Source organism: Chaetodon trifascialis, chromosome 17 (genome assembly GCF_039877785.1).
Source record: "Chaetodon trifascialis isolate fChaTrf1 chromosome 17, fChaTrf1.hap1, whole genome shotgun sequence".
In the NCBI taxonomy this organism is placed as follows: Eukaryota; Metazoa; Chordata; class Actinopteri; order Chaetodontiformes; family Chaetodontidae; genus Chaetodon; species Chaetodon trifascialis.
This window is the reverse complement of record NC_092072.1, coordinates 5,012,309-5,037,139: the sequence shown is the minus strand read 5'-3', so window position 1 is coordinate 5,037,139 and position 24,831 is coordinate 5,012,309. Positions and strand designations below refer to the sequence as shown.

The following is a 24,831-nucleotide window of genomic DNA, read 5'->3' as shown; positions in this document are numbered from 1 at the left end:
ATCCTCCCTTTAGTGTCATTCAACCATACCACATTATTTGTTTATTTTGCGTAATGTTATGAATCCGTCACCCAAGAGCTACGATGTCCTACAGTGAGTGACAGTGAGAAAATGGAAAATACTTCTTCTGTGCTTTCTAACCTTAATCCTCGCATCACAGTTCTTCATTGTCGGTCGTGATAGTTACAGTTGCGATATTTCGTATGGTGGGTGAACGCAGCATAAATCCCAAACGGTTTTTTAGCGTGACGTCAGGATGTGTACTGCCCAGCCAAGATGGCTGACAGTATCCCGTTAAATCCGGTGCGGAAGAACTCGAGGAGAACCCCGCATTACAACTCAGCCAGACTTTCAAGGTAAGAACCGGCTAGCTGGGCTGTTTCTTCGGTCGCGTACTGAAAAAACACCAGTTTATTCTAAAATGTTCACATTTTGCTGCCTCGCTTGCTCCCGGGGTCCGTGTCTGTGCGGGTCGCGGCTGTTAGCTTGTTTTGCTAGCACTGCTGCTGTTTTCTCCTTTGACAGGCGCTTGGTTTGCTCATTCTAGCGTCCCCAACGCTACAAATCTGCCTAACATTTAATCTGCTTTTACGAGTCCTAAACAATAACCTTCACAACCACTTAGTGTACGTTAGCAGAGGTTAGTAACAGACGTACGTAGACCACCGCACTGCTCAGTCCCCCGGCATTTAACTTGAAGTCACATGATAGCTTATCTGTCTGAACTAAGTTGGACACATGTCTGAAAAGTGTTGTTGCATGCTGTAGTCGTCATTCACGAGCTTGTTCATTTTTCAGACTGGACGAGGATGAGCTAATAAAGCCCTCAGGGTCAGGAATGGACAGGAAGTGAAGTAGTCGCATGACCAGGTACTTTTAGACCAAGCTGAAGGTTGTTCCTCATTGTTTACACAGTTTAAGTGACTTGGTGTAATTGACAACCCATCACAAATGAATCTCCCACCACTGGCTTTGCATTTAAGCAGCTCTCCTTGAATTCTCATGATGTACAAACTTAGACTACAAGGGAAACGCCTGTGCTGCCGTGTGTGCCTTTCTCCTGCTCTCAGGAATAACATTCATGTGACAGTTAATTGGGGCTTGTCTGACCTCACTGTGGAGGTCAGATCCAGAGCAGTGCTCCTGAAGCTCTTGAAGCTACACTGAGAAAGCTTTTCCACTGACACAGGAAGCAATTGTTGGCAACGCTGCCTGTGCTGCACCGGAGAGCCAGCAAGCCTTTTTGCAAACCAGCCCACGTTTCCCCTGGGTTGAGAGTTGAGTTATTATGTAATCAGACGTGGGAGTCCTATAGCAAGAAACACTGTAGCTAATACTATTAGCGTACTTTTGTTGGCACGTCCCAACAGTGTGAAAACGAAACACAATGATGAAAAGTTGCTGTTTGCTGGTGATTCATGCGTTGCCTCAGACACAGTGGTCACTGAGGTCAAAGCCACAAGAGTTTCAAACCAAATCCAACAAGTCAAAAAGTACTTAATGTTTGCATCACCGAACTCGTCTTTCTGAGTATTCAATTTGTGTTATTTGAGAAGACTCTTCTCTCATATTTAAGTGTAATTCTAAGAGTTCGAATGGAGCCAGTTTCACGAGCTCCATTAGTTTAGTGGTCAGTGAGATCGGAGCAAATCATGATTCAATTACGAAGCCATTTCCACCATCTGCATCTTGCTGGTGGAAATAACGTATGCATTGCTCCACCGATCCTTGTCTGTCTTGTGGTTTGAACTCTGCTGCTCTATTGGGTCACTCTGTAAAATAAGACCAGCAAAATATTTATGCACAAGAGCTTCATAACTATCTTTAAACCCATGTTTTCACTAATAGCATCTTCTGGGAATTTGCTAAGTTTAATGGAATTTGTTACCGTAAGTTCCTTAGCGCTGAGTGTGTTACTGTTCTTTGTGCATGTGTTTGCTGTGCTGTGTGATTTTATGAGAGTACATTGTGTTGTGTGTGTCATGTCAGAAAGTGAATCACTTGATCTTCTCATTCCCGGAAAACTCACACCCCACCTATTTATGTTCTGTCATAACAGCTATATTTATGTGGGCAAATATAAGTGATAGGATCAGAAAGGAAGCTTTTACAGACTGCTTCCTGAATCAGATGGAGGGTTTAGTGCTCCAGATATAGAGTTAAATCATCTCACCATCCAAGGATTTTATTTGTGCCATATAGTCAAATATTAAAAAGAGTTTCTATTCCCAATTCAATTCAATTCAATTCAATTCAATTCAATTCAATATTTTTTCCTGTTTCATCCAGACAACAGTGGAGGATATAATACAGTAATGTAGCTGGCAGTTTGACAGAATAAACTCCTCAGTATTTGCCTCGGTAATAGTAGTGTCTTAAATCCCCATTAATTACTAGGATATATTATCTGGCTGGTAAACTTAAGTTGCAGGAGCTCTCAGCTGAAACAGAAAGTCAGGCTGTGTGTTTTATCGTTGGCATGATGAGCAGCTCGTGTGGATGGTTGCTCTTAAGATCATTATCCCGTTGGTGCTAGTTTCATGCTTGTTCACACGTCCATGTTTTTGTAGGTAGGAGACACTTGCTCACACACAGCGGCATGACCTTTCAGGACAGAATTTATACATTTAAAAGTTTCTTTGGGCAGCGTTTAGATCTGCATCTGTGGAGCTAAAGCAGTGACTCCAAGTTTTGGCATCGAAAACAAACCTGAACTGAAAAAGGAAACATTGGCATTGAAACTCTTGTATTGGCACTGAAAAATGAAACAGACCTTAAAAATGATTTCATTTCAATATTCGGTATTTCTTTGGATTCCGGTGGCTTTTTCAATGGCAATCTTGTGATGTTTTCAATGACAGTTTTTTTGTTGTTGTCAGATTTCTTTTTTCTTTTTTTTTTTTAGTCTCGCTGGTTTTCACTCTTAAGTTTCTGTCACTGTTATTGTGTGAAGAGGAGGAGTTTGAGGGGAGGGGCGCGGAGAGTGGGATACATGTAATCTGCATACTAAGGAGATTACGTCTCCAAGTCTTTGACATGACCACACACTTACAGCAGAGAACCACAAGTTCACAGCATTTAAAGTCACTGTTATAGCCCCTTAAGCCTCCATCCAAAAAGACTGATTTGAAACAATCCCAGAAGTGTGCAGCTGCAGTTGAATCAAATGAAAAAAAAAAATTAAAAATTAGATTAGAAAGTTACATTTTAACTTGTAAATGCAGAGATGCTTCTGTTCAGTCAGCTTTCAAGCGTTGGACATTAAAGCTCTGTGCCACAAATAACTAACCTGTAAGAAGCACTGTATTTGAACAGCAGTAATTCACATCAGTGCAAAGTCCTTCACCCACCTACACCTCTGTTGTTCAGTTAGTTATACTTCATTTGTTGTGTTGTGAATCAGCTCTCTCTGAATTCTTTGTACATGTAAAAGCGGGGTGTTATTGTTGATATCGGTCCTTGGCTTTTTCACCTTCACAGCAGAGTCCTGAGTACAGAAAGTGCTATGAGTAGAAAATCGTTCCCCTATGACTTTTATTTCTCTATGTTAGAGAGGGATTTTCATTCAGCAAGTGGTAATAAAAGGCATTTACAGACTCGACACACTTGGTCGCATGTAGCATAATGTTGATGTTTTTATAATGTCTAAAACATCTCATTGTGCTGGATCACTGTGACCAGCTTTGGCAGTAGGGGAGGCAGCTTCCTTCACCTCCTGTTAACACCAAATTTGGGTTCTCAACGATAAATATTTCACAACAAGCGTTTGTTTTTACCAACCAACGTGAAGTTGGCTGATGTCCTCATTGGTACCCACGACTCATTGTATTCTCCAGCATTTGTCACATTTAGCTGCCTGTGTTAGACTTTTCCTTTCTTGCTTAAATATTATTGTAAGAGATTTTCATTGAAGATCATATTTTCAGTTTTGATACGTCTCTAGTATAACATACATTCTTTTTGTTGTGTTGTCAGTTTGCAGATAATACTGGCTATGGTGACTTAGCCAGTATTGTGATCCCATGTTTCTCTCTGTTAGGCTACAGACCGTCTTGATTCTTTCGAGGCGCCTCATGAATAAGACATGTGCCTCTCAAGTGTGTTTCCAGTGTTTCTTTATAATGTGAATAGGAGATGTGCTCTACAGTACTTAGTGATAGAGGGACTGAGCCAACTTTTCTAACTAGCTTTAATGTTGGCTTTACTTCAGTCTTTCATCAGATTTTGCACATCTGGTGCTACAAAGAGCATTCTATCACTCTTAAATCCTGACCGTCAACCAGCTGCAAAAGCCTGTGTGTCGATCATGTATAGTTCAGCATCCATATAGATTAAAAGAGGAGTGTATTTGAAAAGTGTTTTCTTACATTTTAAATGGAAAGTCATCATGAGTGGCTATAATTCACTGCAAATGTTATCGCTCCTCAGTTAAAGTCATGCGCTCTGCCGAGCGCAGTCTGTTGCAGTTCCCTGTTCACTTTCCGTTTCATATGTTTCTGCACTCTGTCCTCACAGATACTCTCTAGAAGATGAGCCCTCTAACCTGGATGAGATGCCTCTGATGATGTCGGAGGAAGGCTTCGAGAATGATGAGAGCGACTACCAGACGCTGCCCCGGGCCAGAGTCAATCAGAGACGGAGAGGCCTCGGCTGGTTCCTCCTGGGAGGGTGGAAAACCCTCTGCGGCAGGTATTTCTACACCATTACATTGTTTAATATACTGTATGTTTTTTTCCGTTTTTACGACTTAACGACTTGGTCGTTCGTGCATGATGACTCAAAGAAATCACATTTTGGACTCATTTAGCTGGACCTTTTCCCCCCTGCTTCAGTTAGTCCTACTCAACGAGAATTAACTAAACGTGCAAGGATAAAATAATCTCAAGAGTATTTCTGCTTGTACTTTTTTGCCTCTGCTGCATGTTTTTACTCCCTCTCTGTCACGTTCTGCTGAGATGTCCTTTGGTGTTGTCAGTATAAATTAGATAAACATAATTTTCTTACTGTCATGAAACAACTTGAATAAGATTTCTATATGTATTCTGTGTAAAGATCTCTAAACATAAAGAGCACAGGGTATCAGTTCAAGTTTTACTGTTAAATTCATGTTAATCATAGCCTAAGAGTGGTTGCAAGGTCAGGTTAAATTCCTCTGCCACACTGCAAAGTCACGTCATATTCTATCTGTGGATCAATGAGTTCTTCTGCTTCCATTTGGTCCTTTTAAAGTTGTCAGTGTTTTGTCATTCTGTAAATGTATGAGCAGTGTATAATGTCAGTGAGTATGCCGCGATGATCAGTTTGGATTTCAAACGCACCGGTAGTTGTGCATGAAGTGCAAAGAGAGGATAAGGGCATGTTTTTGGTCGAGTTCCTCGATGCGCACCAACAGTCCAAAAAGATTTCGTCAAACAGAACGATGCGGTTTATCCAGCTAATGATTAATTTGACAGGTTTTTGCCCTCTAAAGATGCTCCTTTCTGGCTAAGAGAAGAGTGTTTGTTTATGCCGGCACAGTAAAGTGTGACATTTATAAACAAATGTTTGTGCAGCACTTCAGTGCCCAAAAGTAACATTTACTGAATTTCATAGAATATTCTGTTTTGGGCGTCGTTTTGTTGTCAGTGGTGCATCTCCAGCTGAAGCCGCATATTGATCCCCCCTCCCCATCCCCCCACTAATGAACAAATCGGATTTTTCACAGCTGACCAGTTTGATGCTTTCCAGTAATTTTATGTGTGCTTAGTGTGGGATTATAAAACACAAATAATTCACACTGAATAAGCTCTGACTGTTCAAATGGCATATTATTTGAATAGCATTCATTTGCTCAAATAATCGCTCTTATGAAACTGGACTCGGAGTGCACAGAGACAGAGAACGGCGAGGCCAATACAAACAAGACTTTTACCAAAGTTGATTTATTTAGTTTCATGTTTTGCCAACTTGCTTAAAAAGTGTAAAAGCCAAGTCGATCAGCATGACGGTATACACTGACACTCTCCCCTCTTTCGCCCCCAGGTGCCAGTTTAGGTCATGCAAGCTGCTCTCATTGTAATTTACCCCCACACTACACCTCTGTTTGCATTTGATATCAGATATGCCAGATAAGCTCCAATGTAGTCATTAGCAGGTTGATAGAAAGTCAAATACTTTTTCAAAAGTAAATGTCAATCTGCAATCCATCTCCTCTCTCTAATCTCTTCTTAGAACTTTGATGCTATCACAATAATAACAAAGGCACTGCAAAGCGCAGGTCTTTGCATGTTAGAAAGAGTCAACATGAGGTAAAACTGACAAGGACGGATACGCATCATATTCTGCCAGACGCATACAGCACGTCTAACGGTTGAGGCTTAGCGGCTTATTCGGCCCTGAAGGTGTCCGACTCCCACGGCATTAGGAGGGGAATTCCCTCCTGGAGACACTAACCTTTTCAGATCATTCGAGGCGCGAGAGCAAAGGGCTTCTTTATAAAAACTGTACCAAAAGACGCCTTGAAGATCTAATTAACACTGACAAAGCCAGGGGTATAAATAACATCAGTACTGTAGGATGAAGCAGGGCAGAGTGACCACAGCTGATTTAACAGCTGAGAAATTAATGAGAGCTTGTTAAATTGTGAAATCTTGATATTTGCTAAATACATGGCACATAGTTATTTTCCTCTTGGTTTAAAAAAAATCCAGGAATTTATTCATCGAAAACACATGATTATGAAAACATAATAAGCTGCTAAATCACCTTTTTTGTCATTTCAGCTGACTGGCTACATGATCAGCTGCTCTTTGGTTTTTTCTCCCTGTTTAGAGCTTCTTCATCGTTAGGTTTTGCTGCGTTTCTTTGCCGTCATGTGATCATTTGTTAAATCTCTTTGGGTTTTGGAGTGTTGATCGTACAAAACAAGGAATATAAGGATTTAAGGAAATTATACAATGGGCAGTTTTTAATCATGCATTCCCCTCTCAGCTGCTGTGACTGCCTGGCCCACGTATGTCGGAGGAAGAAGGAGCTGAAGGCCAGGACGGTGTGGCTTGGCTGCCCGGAGAAATGTGAGGAGAAGTACCCCAAAAACACCATCAAAAACCAGAAGTACAACATCTTCACCTTTGTGCCTGGGGTGAGTTGAAGAACAAGAAATACCCACAGTGGAAATCCATCCATCCAGCTGAAGTACGCTGATCTTTTCACAGATTAACAGCATGTAAAGCACACTAGCATGCACTGGCTCTAATTGTTAACTGTTCTGTCATTAAGTTAAGGGTTTACACTGTAGGGGACATTAGAGATCCATCAGACTTACTTATTAAAAACCAAATGGCTCCATGATTAAGAGGGCTGCCTTCGGCCCAGGCCATAAAATGTCAACTGTCTATTAGAGGTGTAGATATTCTCATCGATGTCGAACAAAACGGCTCTGGTTTTCTCCCTCCACTTTGAATTATTAAATACACACAAATTGAGTTTAGCAGTGTGCATTTTTCCCTAAAGGTCAGAGGGTTCATTAACTGTAGAGTGTCGTCCATTGATCCCATTGTCTCTGATAATCTGTGACTGCATGTTAGACGCTCATTATTGCAAACATTATTCAAAATTTGACCTTAGATGAATAGGATGCTTAGGGATCCCTGTTGATGGATGGCCCATTAGCGCAGAGCCGCAGGAAGTCACAGGTGGCTCTTTGGTATGTGTGGTTGAAGGAAGTCGCCCTGTTTTCCTTCTTCGTTCGTTATTGTGATCATAAGTCCTGTTTGCCTCGAGCTGTTTGTTTATTCTGCACCTACCGACGTCGCACCGAGTGAGTGAGCCACGTGAAACCCTGAATGCCATTTGAAACAGAAGTCCTCAAAGTGTCAGAGATTCCACTGGGTTAATGTAAAGTTAACAGCATTAACATGTATCTTATTCCCTCTTTGGAAGATGTACAGTAACTCATCCTGCCTGCTCTGTTGTTGCCGCATCCTCTTTGTCTTCTTTGGCAGCTGCCGTCGTCTCTGACTCACCTTGCTGACTCTCCTCTCTGAATCCTCGTCTTCTGCTCCCTTCTCAGGTTCTCTACCAGCAGTTCAAGTTCTTCCTCAATCTCTACTTTCTGGTGGTGGCCTGTTCCCAGTTTGTGCCATCGCTGAAAATCGGATATTTGTACACGTACTGGGCGCCTCTGGTAAATGCACTTCAGTTTTAACTCTGATTGATTTGTATGAAAAATATTTTGGTCTTTCGCAGCTTGTCCACCCTCGGTTATGCCACAAATGTTTGAACTTAAATATGTTATTCTTATTTATTTAAAACAACATGCAGCAAAAGCCTATCAGGGCTGAAATGATTCGTTGATCGTCAGAAGTATTTTGTCTTTTTTGTCATTTTTTTAAGTAAAAATACCAAATATTTTCTGCTTCAAGTACCCTTGAAACCCGTTGGCTATCGTCTGACAGTGTTTTAGCCTCTTGGGGCAATGGCTGCTAGTTTTGGGCTTAATGAATGTCCAGGCTAAGACTTCCTCTTCCCATGCACTGATCATTGTTTACAGTCTGATTAGCAAGTTGAGACGCTTTTCAACGACATTTCAGCTAATCTTTGCAAAGATCTTGTTTACCATATATTTATCATATTTATTTAAGTGCATATGAATGCAGATGAATTAAAAAGCTAAAAACGGGTAAGCCATTGTCGGATGATAGCCAGTGGGCGCTGAGAGTGCATTTCCAAAGCTCGCTTAAGCGCAATTGGTCAATACAACTCGGGCTACAAACGCAAACCAGACGGCCTCCCCTGTCTACAGATTCTACATTCGCATGCAGATATTTGTTGATAGAGATTAGCGGATCCAAAACCAATAGATCACCAATATATTAACATACTTTGGCTTCACTTATTTATTCTGTGAAGATGATATTAAATTTACAATTTACAGGTTTTTCTTTTTAATGATCAGGCAACAAGTTATTTGTAACCCGTGCGTAGAATTAAGCTTTGCATTAATGCCTTCTGGTATCGACGAGGCTTTGTAAATGATCAATGGAGTGATTGATCTGTTTTTGTCCTCAGGGCTTTGTCTTAGCCGTCACGATGGTGCGAGAGGCTGTGGACGAAGTGCGACGGTACCAACGGGACAAGGAGATGAACTCTCAACTCTACAGCAAGCTCACAGTGCGAGGTCAGTGAGATCCATCCTGCTCATGCCGGTAACTGTTTGCTGACATTATGATAACGGATATTCCAGCGTACAGTCAAGCTCTCCCCATGCAATTACGAGACGGCACTCCACTGGATCTACACTTGTAACAGAAGTCATTCCTCTCACTGTAATTGCATTGATTTTTTTCTCTCAGGTTCTCAGACCTGTATGATCTAAGATCTGTCCCTTTGTTGAATGTGTGGTAAAATCCCCCTGTGTGGTATCTGTGACCGTGGCTGAGGATGTCGCTTTCGCTCTCTCTGTGCTCATGTGCTGCACGTACACATATATCTCTGCACAGAAGAAGAAGAAGTAGGGTCATAGCGGATATTGGGGCAATATAATTGAGAGTGACCCCATGTGCCATTGTTTTAGTCTATGCTTCAGACCAGAGGTGAAAACAGAAGGGTATCACATTGTCACGCTGGAGGTGATCGATCTGTTAGAAGGTGAAGAGCAGTAGCAAAAAGTGGGTTGTGGTTTTAAGAGTCAGCGTCATTTTCGAGGGGCAGGAATCAATACCTTCGTTTTACTTCACAGCTGTTTAAAAATTCAGAGCATGCATTAAAAACAAAAAGTCTGTTTGATGTGAACTTACTTTACGATCGCTGTCCGCTGTCTGTTGCGTTTTGTATTGACTCAAGGTGCGTTTCTCCTCAGGTAAAGTTCAAGTGAAGAGTTCAGACATACAAGTCGGGGACCTGATCATCGTTGAGAAGGTGACACATGAATGTTTGCTGTAGATATTTTTATAAATAGGATTTTAAAAGGATCAGTGTCGGACAGTTTTCTGCAACAAATGTTATGACTTATGTGTGAATAACTGTTTATTAACCCTCTAGGTTAGGTTGTATTATTGCATGATTTCAATGGGATGCTGTCTAAAAGATAAATAAAACAGAATAATTTGCTAATCCTTTTTGACACATACTCAACTGACAACAGTACAGAGATGATGTATATTTACTATAATATTTACATTTTACACAGTGACACAACTTTTTTGGAAGGGACTTGTCCTCACTTTATTAAAGAAGTAAGCAATTTAGAAAATATTACCCACAATTAGCTGTATGTGAATCATGACCCAGCGCCCTTAAAAGACAAAATGTGTTTTACTACAATGAGAATTAGGTTCTGCTTTTAATGTTAAGACCTCTCTGCATTACTGGTATTAAAGAGTGCCGTGACTACACAGCCCCGCTCCAATGTGAGGCACTCAGCACAAAAACTTAAGAGCTGTAGTATAGAGTCTTGTCGCTGAAGAATTACTGCTGCATTACTTCACCAGCTTCTCACATTTCAGTTCATTTAATTGGCCTCTTTTCCTAATTTTCCCCCTAGTTTTCAACATAATTTTGGTTCAAATCAGTGATTTTGTGATTCACTGCACGTTCTCCTCACCTCCAAAATAAAACAGAGGGAATTTTGAATAGTTGAGGAGCCGCTTTGAGGTGTATCGTAAACTAGATTTGAAGGTAAAATGCACAACTCTGTTCATCAGAGTTCTGCTTTACTGTGACAGAGAAACTGGTAATGCACCTCTGATACCGTGAAAGCCCCCCTCACCTGTTAAGCATGTGATCTGAGGTTTCAGCTCGGCCAATGTGAGATCTAGCTGCTGCTAGAAAGTTAAATTTCCATCGCTGTGTGTTAGACAGACTTTAAAAAACTGTTTCTCTTTCACCCTCTGGTCAAGGTATTGACCTTGTTTAATTATTCAGGGAGATTCAGAGGACCTCAGTGCTCAGTAACACGCTGCTATTTACGCTGCTTTTTTCTTTCCTTTTGTAGAACCAGAGGATTCCTGCAGACATGATATTCCTGAGAACGTCAGAGAAAAATGGTGAGCAGGCAAAGCGTTGGTGTAACTTTATCGACGTGAAGCAGGGCGGTGCTGGAAAGACATGATCTTGCTCAGCAATGCTCCTCCTGGTTAGATGGAATAGTGATGCAAAATAAGATGGAACAGACAGAATGCCTTTCAGTTGAACTTTGTCTGCCTTGTGGCACTTTAGCGAACTGCGTCAAGATCATTTGAGTGAGAAGTGTGACTTTTCCCCAGTCCTTTGACATCATCTGATCGAGGCAGGAAGTGATTGGTATGATTTATGTCACATTCTTCTAGTGACTGATGATGCAAATTCCAATTAATCAATAAGCTGCGTCAGATCCTGGCCCTTTTCTAACGGGCATCGGGAGGAAATGTTCTGAGGACATCATTTCCATCAATCTTTGATGTGCCAATAATCCTGGCAGGGAGTTGTTGATGTCTTTATGCCTCCAACACACACACACACACACACACACAGACACACACATACATAAACACATCTTTATCTTTCACACAGTCTCATATACTTTGTCTCTCTCTCTCTCTCTCTCTCACACACACACACACATACCTCAGTGATGTCATGTGAAAAGCTGAAGTGCCATCACTGCAGAAGGAAAGCATGAATCATCCTCCTTGTGTTAATGTTTTCTATCATAGTTGAGCCTCCAGGGATGGTTTATAGCCGCCCTTTACCCTCTCTGTCAAATAGTTGCTCTCATCCATCAGTTTCATATGTAATATTACCTCAGATCAATACAGGTCACCACTGCTCAACGTTAATCGAGCCCTGCGGTGTCCACAGCAGCCACAGACGCTCTGGACTGTGCCACAGGCTGTAATGTACTGCGCTGTTGGTGTGCACTTTGACATAATGCCAGTTCATTACAGTAGCATCAGGTTTTTTAATATACTGTCTCACAAAGATGGGTGACATTTAAGCATTATTTGATATATTTTCACAACACAAACTCCGCCCGAATACATCGAAACAGGCTCATATTTGTTTTGCGGGTCTTCAGAAACTCATTCACAAAATTATGAAATTCTTTGAAATATGTATAAGATCTTACTGAATCATCAGCTTTCTGTTTGAAATACTGACACATCCAGAAAACGTTTAGTCTTAGATTTAAAGTGAGACTCTGGTGACAATAAGACCTCACTTCCAGTGGGAAAACTTCCAGTTTTGGTAACATTTCTGTTCTCCTTCCAGGTGCGTGTTTCATCAGAACAGACCAGCTGGATGGAGAAACAGACTGGAAACTGAAGGTTGCCGTCGGCTGTACACAGCGACTACCAGCAGTCGGGGTATGGATACATTACGATGTCGTCAATCTCTGGTAACAGACAAACCTGACAGTGAATAAGTGAACGAGTGCTCTGTTATCCCTAAAAGCATTGCTCATGAAATGAAGTCGTCTGGCTGTGATGGAAACCTAATCATTGATGACGGACAGCTGGAACAATCGTGAGCTGACAGCAGCTTCCTTTAGCTGGAGGTGATACTCAACACTTAAGATTTAAGTCGAGTTGATGGGTTTTTTTGTTGCCACTTAATGTGATCAGAGAATTAAAGTTTCAGCAAGTAATTTGATGATTGAGACCTGGCATCCAGATTGAGTTTCAAGAGACCTGAAGATAGCAAGAGTTGTCTCCACTTGAGCTACTGTTCAACCTTGTTACAATGTTGCTCGTCACTTTGGGGCGATTTATGGCGACAATGTTTCCCCAACTCACCTTCTGTCACGCGTCGTTCGCCTTGATGTGCGATTGTTCTTACGTAGAAACGAAAGTTAATTCCTCTAATGGTAAAAAGTGAACATGTTACCTCAGATTTACAAAAGACTGGGAAAGATGTGGAATGCTCCAGAAACACCTGTTTGTTTTTCCACATTAAGCATGTTGATTTGTAACAGGTGAGAGTATCGTGGTTGGGTATGAAAGGGGCATCCTGGAAAGGCTCAGTCGTTCACAAGCGAGGATGGAGCGAGGTTCACCACTTTGTGAACACATGATTGGATGAAGGAGATTAACACATGAGCTCAGGAACACTTTATAAACACTTTGTTGGCGGTAAATTTATTCGTGTTTACTGACGTTTTACGCAGTGCCCCACCCTGGAATCAGGGCTTTACTGTTCATTATGTATTTCTCTATTAAATTTCAAAACCACCAACAACTTGAAAGTCCTCACTAAATCCTCACTGAAATGCTGACTTGAGTGTTTTTATTCTTATAAGTTATATTATGAGTAGCCACATTTATAACTGAATGCATCAAGATTCCCACTGAGTCTCTGAGCCTCCTCCTGTAAAACGCTGGAGGAACACTACTCCCCATTGGGGGTTCAGTAAAATAATCTTGCCTGCTCCTCTTTAACCGCTCTGCCCATGTTCTCACCAGGAGAACACTATCTGAGCATGGCTGAGGGTTGCCTGGCTGCTGCAGAAGCTGCCTGCCTGAATAATTTAATATTTACAATCAATTTTGTTCCTCTCGGGGCGAAAAATGGCTGGTGTTGGGTGCCTGACGGGCCAAAGGTTGCAGTCATACTTGTCGGGATGGCTGAGAGAAACGGGTGATTGAAGACTTATTTTTTTAAATTGTTTATTAGTGTGTTTATTTCTGTTACGTCCAAGAATTACCAAGACTGTGTGCGCCCGTTTAGCACCAGAATTTACGAAACAAGTATGGGAATGGAGAAAAATTAAGGAAATACAAAGTAGTCTACATTTCCATCTTTTGACAATAAATTTAAGGTTCACTGACAAGCTTTTCCCGAAGAGTTCCCTCATCTTTCTTCATGACAACTGAGCAAAAAAGCGGTATGTTGTTTTGTGTTCCAGTAATACGTGGACATTGACATAAGATTATTTTGTAAAAGTGGGTTTTCCAAGGTTGGGAATTACTTTGTAGTACATTTATGAATTGACTCTCATCTAAAGTGATTTCAAATGACTGCAGCTGAAATGTACAGACTGAAAACATGAAAGCATACAATACATCATCTATTCGTTTCTAAACACTGAAGCCTTTATCGCCTCCCTCTCCGTCTCCTTGCCTCAGGACCTCTTCTCCATCAGCGCCTACGTCTACGCCCAGAAGCCTCAGCTGGACATCCACAGTTTCGAGGGGAACTTCACAAGGGTACAGTAGCCCGTTGACGTATTTATAAGCTGTAAAACAGATCTTAAACACATGCAGATTTTTCTTTCTGCACAGACTGGATTGACACAGACGATGTGTATCACTGCAGTGTGTTGACAAGCGGCAACAATGAGAGCTTGTGTGTCCATCTGGGCCTGTTGTTATCTCCAGCAGGCGCACCTCTTACATCACAGACAGGTTCTCGCAGCTCCAGCTTCATCCATCCCGTCTTGCTTGTTGCTCAGTGATTTTTTTTTTCTTCTTCTTCTTCTTTTTTTTTTTTTTTTTTTATTAATAGCAGATTAGCGCAGCCCCCACAGAGAGGAGAGCTCCAGTACAAAGGGAGGCTTTGTGGCCCGTCTTCACTCTTGGCCACACACCAGGCTTAGTGAGCGAGCACTTCCTCCGCTCATTCATCCTCCGCGGCCTTCCTTTGCATAGCGTGTGCTTTTAGTCCGAGCAGGATGGGAAAAAAATGGGTTCCCACAGATCCGCAGCAAATGAACTTACCTATTTATGAGGGTTTCTTTTTTCCTTTTTTCTTTTTTTTTTTCTTTGAGACGGATATGGTGGCTTTGTTTCTGTGGTCTTTATTGAGACCCTCTGCAGTTATGAACACCGTAGTTTGATGCCAATGTCAGAGCGGTCAAGCATTCTGTAACCTGCCATTTATTTTTCATGCACCTCTTCCCATGTTTGAGTGGATTGACAGGATGTGGGCGCTTAGGTATCATAATTATCATATCAGACAGGCAATTTGAGCCGAAACTGGAGCCTTGACTCTGCACTCCTGACTCGAGCCATTTTCAGCTTTCGTCTTTATTTAAGAGAGAGGGCTAAAACAGGAGGGAGGGTGTAACAAGAGGCTCTCCAGAGGCTTATTTATCACTGAAATCTCATCTATGTGCACTCTCTATACTGTTTTTAAAAGGAGCCTCTATCGCCATGCCAAATCTAGTGAAAGTATTGATAAAGGGACTACTGTATTGCTACAGTCTGCACAACTGTGTCAGGTGCTTGTGAAAATTAATGGCACAGCAGCAGAGTCCGGCCACTCTGGTCAGGCTGTGTACGCTCTCAGCCGAGCTCATATTCCTCAGTTCTGCTCAGCTGAAATCTTTATTTTCAGGGACATTTTTTTCACTGTGACAAACGTTTTTTGGCTAAAACATTAAATAGAAATAAAAACAGTTTTCAAATTTAAAACTGTCCAAACCCACCACAGTATATACTGCATACAGCTGATAATATTAGATTAAATAAAACACGTACACAGTACTGCAGATATTCACAATAAGTCACTGCTGTATTGTTTTTGCCTCATCACTTTGAGTACTGTAAAACAAGTCCATCACAAAAAAAAAAAATCTCTAAATGTGGCCCAAAGCATAGAGCAGCTCAATGGTACAAAACATGAAATATGAAATAGATTTCAGCTTCAATTTTCATTCTTTATTAAAGAGAATTTATTGTTTTAGCTGAATCGATCGTCTTTTTCTGTCTAAAAGCAAAATTGGTTGTTTTGGTTTTCTCATCTCGTCCAGAGTCAAGTGCGTTTTTGTTTAGAATCCATGTTTTGAGCTGCGATGTGTTGAGCTAATATATTTGGCATTTCGTGTTAACCATTTATGAGCTAAAGTGCCCGTAAATGATTAGCTGTAGTGTTCGTTAGCTGGATGGACACACGGTGTCTACAACACACAGATAAACTTTGAAACGTGTGTACCTGGTTCTATTAAACCAGAGTCATCAGAGCGAAACCAAATACACAAGTGGTGAAGCAGTGTTTGTCCTTTTCCACCTCTCCTGTAGGAAGACACGGATCCACAGATCCACGAGAGTCTGAGCATTGAAAACACTCTCTGGGCCAGCACAGTTGTTGCATCCGGTAAGTAAAGAGCTTTTGTTTCAAGTTTTTCTGTTGAAATCAGATATAAGATTAGTTTTAGTTTTATCATGAGCTGGCTGCTGAATCTCTACCACATTAGTCAGGAAGGATTTTTAAACCCTTGATCACAATGAAATACTTTGTCCCTGCATTAAAAAAAATGTTTGCATCCACCTGTTTTTATGCACAGTTTCAGTTTACACATAAAAAACCCGGAAATGGAAGAAACGTTTTTTTGTGCTTTGCTTTGGTGACGCATCAAACACCTTGACTTCAACTGTACACAGAGCGCTCATGTCATTATTCATGTCATCACCAAAACAGTAAAGACAAATAAAAAGAGGGGGGTGCTGGGTGTGTAAATATCCTCAGCACAGCACATGCATGTTGTATTTTTCATAGATTTTAGAAATTCGCTTAAAATTCTTGCAATATTACCACAGAAATAAAACCACTCCCTGCTTCTCGTAGTACTTGTTGTACTATGAGATGTGTTGCTCAAAGAACTGACAGTCTGAAGCCTCGATGGTGTTTGATTTGACGCTGCTCTGTGCTTCTTTGAAGAGCTCTGAGAACACCCACCGTTGAGGTAATCCTCCCTCGCTCCAGCTAAGCGATTCCCCACAGACAGTTGCGACAGTTGAGAGTGTTTGCGACGCTCCCAGCGATGGCCACACCATTGATTTGCGGTGTTGCTCTCCCCTCTGGCCTGACCTTGACCAAAAGAACAAACACGCACACACACACTGGCACAAAAAGCCTGACTTAGACCCCTTACATCATCTCTGCTCGGGAATGTCATTGTCCTCCACAAGCCTCCCCTTGACGGACACTTCAGCGGCTCTACAGTGGCATTCTGGGCACTTGAACCGGCCTGGATCCCCACGTGTTCACTCCCACAGGCCGCAGTCCAGCTGTGACAAGAGAATTAGTCGTTCGCATATTCAGATTGAAGCCCCTGTGCATGCTGAGCCACACACAATTTGTCACATCGCTCAATATTTCTGAAGTCAGAAGTCAACGAGAGCGATTCATCACCTTTCTCCTCAGGTCCTGCAACCGTTGGTCTCTTTCCTCCTTCTCGCCGTCTTCACTTCACTTTTCTCGCTTTGTTTTCAGCCCTTTTTGAACTTTCTTGCCGTTTTTATAGTTTGGGGATTTCAGGGGCTGTATTTAGGTTTATTATTGCCTTTTGCTCCTCCATTAAGCTCATTTAATATTAATGACTCATTAATCCTTTGTAATAAGGCCACCGTAATGAATTGGCGAATAAAGATGGCAGCGTATTGATCAGGTTTTATGAGCTTCCATAGGATGGCTGAAGGCCCTGAGAGTCTAAGCGTATTAAACTCCTGTCTGTTGGCTTGAGCGGCAATGAGACAAAACTGCCTCGGCTCAGCCTTATTGTGTTTCCTCCCATGTAGTTCATCTTACTTGACCAAGATGAGTGTGTGCATGTATGCATGTGTGTGTGAGATGGTGGGGGTGGGGTGCAGTTAATGAGCAGCATTACTTTCCTTGTCTCTCTCCTTGGCAGGCACGGTGATAGGGGTGGTGATCTACACAGGCAAAGAGACCAGAAGCGTACTGAACACGTCCTATGCCAAGAACAAGGTGAATTACTTTTGAGTTTTTCTGTTTCTGCGGGAAAGACGGAAAGTTCTGCGAGTGGTTTTTCAGGTGCCTTAAATGTAAGGATTTTTTTTCTGCTTTTTAAGAAATGAGATGATTAGGAGGAGAGGATCTCTTGGTGACTTACTGTGATTTTTATTATCATTATCGATAAAACGTTGGTGCAGAAAAAAATGCAGAAAAAGCCCACAACAGTTTAAAGTTCAAGGTGACGTCCTCAAATGTCTTGTTTTCTCTGACCCAAAGATTTCCACTTTACAATCACAGAAGACAAAGAAAAGCAGCAAACTGCCACAGTTTAAAGCTGGGTAAAGTTTCAGATTTATGCTTTTTGACAATTAATTGATGAGCAAAACAGTTGCTATTATTTTTCCGTTGATCGACTAATTGTTTCAGTTCTATTTGAGTTACATCGCTTACAGTAAACATACAGAAATTAAGACTTTTTTTAAAGCATTAACAAACTAAAAAATATGAACGGCATTTTATTGTGAAACACCTCACATGTAGAAACATCTGTTCCAGGTTCCCCTCATGCCGTCTTTTCCCCTTGCCTCTAATCACTAATCAATCACTGTGGCGCGGTGGTTTTTTAACCTTGACTTTCCAGATAAAGTTGGACCTGTCAATGCTAAAGGTCAGCGCCAGCTGCTAATTAACCAAAAGGGAAATTAACTAACCGAGGATTTAAATGACATTTTCAGCTGAAAGTTAATCCCGCAGAATCCCCATCGAGCGTTTTGTCCCCAGATTGAGGAGATTGATGAAAATTTGAGTCTGAATATAAGATTTTACCTGGAAGATGGTTGAAGCAGATACACACCGGTCAACTGATAGAGGCGAGCATCAGCAGGATCTCCGAGGCTACAGTGCGTCCGCCACGCAATGACTTTAACACACAAACTTATCACCTACAACTGTCTGCACCACTGAAGCTCTCCGTGGCACCACACGCCCCCCCCCACACCGGTTTTGACACCGGTGTCTTTTATTAAGAACGCTGATGCGGCCGGTCGAACGGCGGGGGCCACTGTTTTGTGTAAGCTCGACAGTTGAGAGGAATTCAATATTTCAAGGAGATGATGTCAGAAGTGCCAATATGGAGACTGGAGATTGGGGGAGAAAGTCGATACAGTGTGGCTGAAGTCACAAGAACATTTTGGCCTCATATAATCTGTTGTGACACCGGCCAGGACAATGCCTGCACTTGATCAATCTGACAGGCCGTCAGACATAGATTCACTCTTTGTCTGGGTATTGTTAGACAGACCTCTGTCTGAGGAAAGAGACAGAACAATGTCATTTGACAAGAGGCTGCTCTTCAATAAAGATTCGTTTGAAGCACTCCGCTCGCCTCACGTCCCTCAACCTGAAAAAAAATGTGAATGTAAAGTTGTTTACTGGCAACTCAAGAATCAATTTCAGCTTATTTTCTTGACTGCGTTGATTTGCCGGCGTCACAAACACTGAACAATACGCTGCTTACTGACTGAAGTCCTGATATTCTTTGGTTTTAACTCGATGAATATTCATGTCCCGGGGCTGCGATTCTTCATCAGATTTCACACACATGCTAAAATACAAGCCACACAGGCAGATCGAATCATTCCTTTCACTTTTAATGGCTTGGAGATGAATGGAGTAAAATATGCACTTTTTTATTCATTGATAGCATCTTTAGGTTGAGGTAATTGAGTCCTTTTTCCCCCCTTGACTGAATGAATAATGACTTCATCTGATCCCCGGCAAGGCTTGGAAAATTTAGACCAGCCATTGTTCAAGCAGAAGGGGATCCTTTTGCTTTTCAGGCATGCACTGTGCTCTCTGTCTTAATTTTTCTTCATTTTAATCCACCCAAACCCCCTATTTTTCTCAATAGCTCAACCATGAACCATGTAGTGAGACAGCAGGGTGGGGAGATACCCACCCGCTCGCTCCCCTTACCCTTCCCTTCTCCGCACTCTGCTACTGGGAGTTTAACAGCAACTGATAAATCAGTCACACTGGTCTCCCAGCTCTCCCCGTCCTCAGGGGAATGGGCATGGTGGGGGTTTAGGCAGTGTTGGAATTTTGCTGCTTTTTATATGTGCTTGCCCCCTCCCCTCCTTTTCAGAGCAGTTCCTTTTATTTGAGGGAGGAGAGATGTTATGTTCTGCTGTTTTTGTAAGCGTGGTGCGTCAGAAGAAAGCCCTCTGTGCACAGGGCTTCGCTGTGAGCGCTGCCAGAAAGGGGAAGGGCACTTCTTTATTTGACATCTTTTTCCCACATGCTCCATTGGCTGGGAGGTACACTCGAAAAATAAAAGACAACTCTGACCCCCTTTTTTTTGTCTTTTTTATTTTTTTTTTCCACAGCTATCTCAACATGGGAACTTTATTTATTTTTGAGGCCTTTTGACCTTCTGTTGCATTCAAGGACAATACTTAAGCATGGCAATAATGCAGCTTGTGGCTTACCACAAAATAGGGCCACCGATAAACTTATTTATGTCGTACACACGGTTTGCATGATAAAAGCCAGCAGCCGAGGATGTCTTTCATTGGCTTTGTTTTTTTCTCCCTGTGTAGCATATTGTCAGGCTTTGGAAGCAGATGGGAAAGTTACAAAGAGTCTTCTCTTGTATAAGTTGTTGGTGAAGGGATAAGATGTTTACTCTGAATCTCCAGTCGGGACTTATTGTTGAAGGTTTACGTACTGTGTGCTCGCTGCTAAAGGAAAACTTAACGGCCCTCAAACTATGGAATGTAGAGTGGATCAAACATCATGCAGGCGCTCATCATAACTCCACGCTCTAACCTGCTTAGAGGAAACGAGCTGGACAGTAATGTTGATATTCTCTGTTTTGACCTCTGACCTCTTGTCCCGATAGGTTGGCCTGCTGGACCTGGAGCTGAACCGCCTCACCAAGGCCCTGTTCCTGGCCCAGGTGGTTCTGTCTGTTGTCATGGTAGCGCTGCAGGGGTTTGTGGGCCCTTGGTTCCGCAACCTTTTCCGATTCGTCGTGCTGTTCTCTTACATTATCCCCATCAGGTACTTTGTGATTCTCTTCATTCTCTGATGTAAGAAATGCTCCACGAGGTGTCCATTATCAGGAATTAATGGACGACAGGGTGCGTTGGACGGTTGTCTCTGTGGAGTCTTTAATTCCCGATTATGGACACCTCGAAGGGATTATCTGATCTATACCAGGGTCACTTGCTAAAGAACAAAAATAAGACCATTAATTTCTATTTTTATGCATTTTGCAACCAAATTTTTACATTTTTAGGTGTCCGTTATCAGAAATTAATGGACACCCTGCAGCCAATCAGAATCGAGTATTCCCCCAGACCGTGGTATAAAAGCTGTTTTTTTGTGACCACGACCAAATAACCATGGCTGTACAGTGACATGTTTTTTTCCAAGCAGAACATTTGGTCTCACAGTGGGAAAAAAATTAATGCAAAAATGAAATTAGCTTTGAAACCCAAAGCTCGCCATCTGCTTCATGCTTGTCGTTTTACAGAGATGTTTTTCAGAGCATCAGATCAGTGTTTTGGTTTGCACTCTGAGCTGCAGTTTTGCTTGTTTAATTCTTCATGCTTTCATTGTTATTGTAGATTACAGCTTTGTTTTCCCGTGTGTAGTTTGCGTGTAAACCTGGACATGGGAAAGTCAGCCTACGGCTGGATGATCATGAAAGATGAAAATATCCCCGGCACTGTTGTGAGAACCAGCACCATCCCAGAAGAACTGGGCCGGCTAGTGTATCTGCTGACGGACAAGACTGGTGGGTGTCCAAGCGTACTGAAGAAATTTCACATTCACAGAAGAGTTTTGGTATTTAAGTCGAAGTAAAATTAGAATTCAAAATTATGATTCATCGGTTTGCAAGTACAAGCTGTGCACGTTCAGTTAGCATCAGCACAGACCTCTGTCCTTGAATGCACAGGGTGGGAATATTGTATGTGCACAGTATCCTGTAACTTTGTTGGTTTTATGTTCAACAATAATTCTCAAAAAAAACAAAACTCATTGCCCAGTTTGGCGCTCCATCAGGCACTGCCCTTTCCAAGAGGTGCAGCACACATTTAATCGTTGATCATGGCTGCGTTAGCAAGCATACACAACATGTTACCTTGTGCGAAACATGAATGAATGTCAAATGTTGTGTGGAAATCATTTTTCGGAGCTCAGTAACGCTCGAAAGAATGTTGTAAAAAGTGGAACCTAATGTCCCACTGACGGGTATTAAAAAAGAAGCACCTGATAAAACAGAATAACTTAATAAAATGCTCAATAAATCACCAGAACACTTCAGGGACTCACATTTCCTGCAGGACAAGGCTGAGAGTCAGCTGGTCATCATGGAAAAATACAATGAAAAGATACAAAACATAACAAACCAATGCTTTATTTCAAGTGGAAATGAAACCATTTAAGTGCAGTTTGATCTAATCTGATCTAAGACTGTCAACATTGATGAGCTAAAGAGAAAATAAAACTTTCAGCAGGTATTATTTCAGCCTCTTGCACTTTCTCTCATTTCACAATCATGACGTGATTCTTCTCTGACAAACGGCTGCTCTTTGCTAATGCCGGACAGTGTCAGAGTGATAAACTCCTGCGGCGGTCCTAACATGCTGCTTTGTCTTACCCTGCTGATCTAGGTAGGAATAGATTAGCTGGAGAGCCTATTTATCCAGGTTGATAGTTAAAGCACATGGAAAGAAGAACAAACAATCAATTCAGTAGAATTGGTTAACCCTGTGGCCCTAATGTTTTTGGGAGTTAGATGCCCTCTAATCAGCTTTATGCTCTATCAGCACTCATTCTGGCAGCCGACATCCATTAAACAAGACCATTGCCCTCGTTTTCAGTTTTTTGTTTTTAGTGTCTGAACATTCACTCAGTCTCTCTGTATGCAATGTTGTGTCTTGTCTGTCGGTTAGAGAGGACATTCAGTCCATATTGGTAATGAGATTAGGTCAGTGAGAAGGCACTCACACCACTCTGCAGGTCCCATGATGCATTGAGGACAAATGCTGTATTTTCTGTGTGTCTTTGTGCTTTCAGAGGTGTTGAATATCTGAATATCGTGTATTTCTCCCACTGTATAAAGTAGCGTCAATGTGTTTGAGCTGAGTTTGACACTTTAAAACAGCTGGCTTTTTTTTTTTTTACATTTAACTCCACATGTTTGTGTTCTCAGAACAGAAGATGCTGATATATTATTTTCTTATGGTCAGAAAAGAGTTTGAGAATCAATAAAACTGTAAAAATAATGAATTTAAATGTAGCTGATGAGGAATCCAAATGTTACTGTCTCAGTTTTTTACATGCCAGTGTGACAGACTGACTGGATAAATCAGCCAGAACAATATATAGGCCAATGTTATCTTATTACAGATGTATTGTGTATATATGGGATGTCAAGATGAGCTCAATTTGATTTGGAAACAGTGGCACTATTACAGAATTTGTCCACAACAGAACACTGATAAGTTGATTTTTCAACTGTAAAAAGATCCCACTCAGTGTTTATCTTTGTCAAAAAATCTGAGGTGTTTCTATCAAAGTTTTTCATTATGCAGTGTTTCTAACAATATCAACATCTGCATTGAAAATCCAGAATCAATCGGGCTGTGCTTCTGACACTGACGATAGCACAATAGATAATAAGATATAAAGAGCAATAATAAGCCTGTGAAAAGCTGTAAGTGAGGATTGATGTCTGGGTGAGGAAGTTCCTTTATGATCAACGCTGCTCTTTTGAACCGCAGGCACTCTGACACAGAACGAAATGGTCTTCAAGCGGCTGCACCTGGGAACAGTATCCTATGGCACCGACACCATGGATGAGATCCAGAGCCTCATAGTCCAGTCATATGCACAGGTGAGCTTCATCACTGGGCTCATCAAAGGTGATATTTCCAAATGTCTTGTTTCTTGTGAATTCACTTTTACATCCAGTAAATGCTCTTAAAGAGCAGATGATTCAAAAAAAGTTATAGCAAAGTGTTTTTAATGCTAATTTGGCAGTGGTGCAACTCTTTCTTTTATGCCTTTTAGCCATACAAAGTTATGAATTTCCATTAAATTATGTAAAATGTAGATGATCCAGTAAGTAACACTGGACAGAATCAAACAGAAAAAAGCAAAACATGCCACATACAATATTACAGTGTGTCTCCAGTGAACGAGTGGATACACTGAAATACAAATATGCACCATATTTCACTCCACGTTGTTCCTGCTTATTCCCGCCTCTCCCTGCAGGTCAGTTTAATCAATTTTTATATTTAGCTAAGGATAAGTTTTCCAGGAAAGAAGCCCATATTGTTCATTCATCATGGAGTGTCCCTGAGCGACTCCTCGTACTGTAAGCAAGTGTTTTCCTCGCTGGGTGGCTCAGATCTGGCTGCGGTCTTGACAGAATGATATTGTTCGTTCTCAGCCAGCTCTGAACAGCTGGTCGACACTGAAACCATCTGCCCCGCACTCTTATGTGTAATTTCAGCTAATGAAAAATGACTGGTTCTTTTAGAGCCGAAGCAGGGCAGAGCAGCAGTTTCTTTACTGTCACAGTGACATGATTACAAAGTGCTGTTATTGCTTGAAGCATTATTATTATTCCAGATAAGGGCAGCAACTAACAATTCTCAAATTTCATTATTTTCTTGACAAATCAATTTACTTTACTGTAAATCTTAGAAATGATGAGAAATACCATCATACAGAGCCCGATGTGATGAATTCTGCTTTTGTTTAACAGTGAAAAAATAGAAAGATGTTTGATTTGCGATCAAAGAAAAGCAGCAGCTTCTCACATTTCAGTGCTGGAACCAGCAAATATTTGGCATTTTTTTCTTTAAAAATGACAATTGTGACTATCAAAGTAGTTGATTTCCAAACCAATTAATTGTATCAGCTCTAATCCAGATTACTGCATCTTAAATCATTTATCAAACGTTCCAGGATACATTAACATTAGAATAAGAATTAATTACTATTCATACATGCTTTTTTTACTCATGTATTTAGTTATGCATCATTTTGCATCTGCGAATGTATTTAAAAGATCATTTTAAATGAAAACCATTGTCCTCCTGGTGTTTTTACACTTTTACAAAGTGTCATGCGTCCAGCCACATCTTCATCATGTCGCTC

General features: G+C 41.4%; 1 protein-coding gene across 3 annotated transcripts in view; it reads left to right on the top strand.

The window, feature by feature from the left end:
• Nucleotides 1-256: 256 nt before the first annotated feature.
• atp9b (ATPase phospholipid transporting 9B) overlaps nucleotides 257-24,831 on the top strand; it is a 37,246-nt gene continuing 12,671 nt past the window's right edge. For 2 of the 3 annotated variants that reach the window (XM_070984303.1, XM_070984302.1), the window contains exons 1-14: nucleotides 257-356; nucleotides 4,516-4,689; nucleotides 6,970-7,120; nucleotides 8,051-8,164; nucleotides 9,049-9,157; nucleotides 9,839-9,897; nucleotides 10,973-11,024; nucleotides 12,229-12,323; nucleotides 14,082-14,162; nucleotides 15,975-16,050; nucleotides 17,588-17,664; nucleotides 20,552-20,712; nucleotides 21,309-21,451; nucleotides 23,445-23,557. In XM_070984303.1, coding sequence (XP_070840404.1) covers nucleotides 277-356; nucleotides 4,516-4,689; nucleotides 6,970-7,120; nucleotides 8,051-8,164; nucleotides 9,049-9,157; nucleotides 9,839-9,897; nucleotides 10,973-11,024; nucleotides 12,229-12,323; nucleotides 14,082-14,162; nucleotides 15,975-16,050; nucleotides 17,588-17,664; nucleotides 20,552-20,712; nucleotides 21,309-21,451; nucleotides 23,445-23,557 — 1,485 coding nt within the window. In that variant the 5' untranslated portion in view covers nucleotides 257-276. Of the gene's footprint in view, nucleotides 357-798; nucleotides 871-4,515; nucleotides 4,690-6,969; nucleotides 7,121-8,050; nucleotides 8,165-9,048; nucleotides 9,158-9,838; nucleotides 9,898-10,972; nucleotides 11,025-12,228; nucleotides 12,324-14,081; nucleotides 14,163-15,974; nucleotides 16,051-17,587; nucleotides 17,665-20,551; nucleotides 20,713-21,308; nucleotides 21,452-23,444; nucleotides 23,558-24,831 lie in introns of all 3 variants that reach the window. The other variant, XM_070984304.1, reaches the window with a different exon arrangement.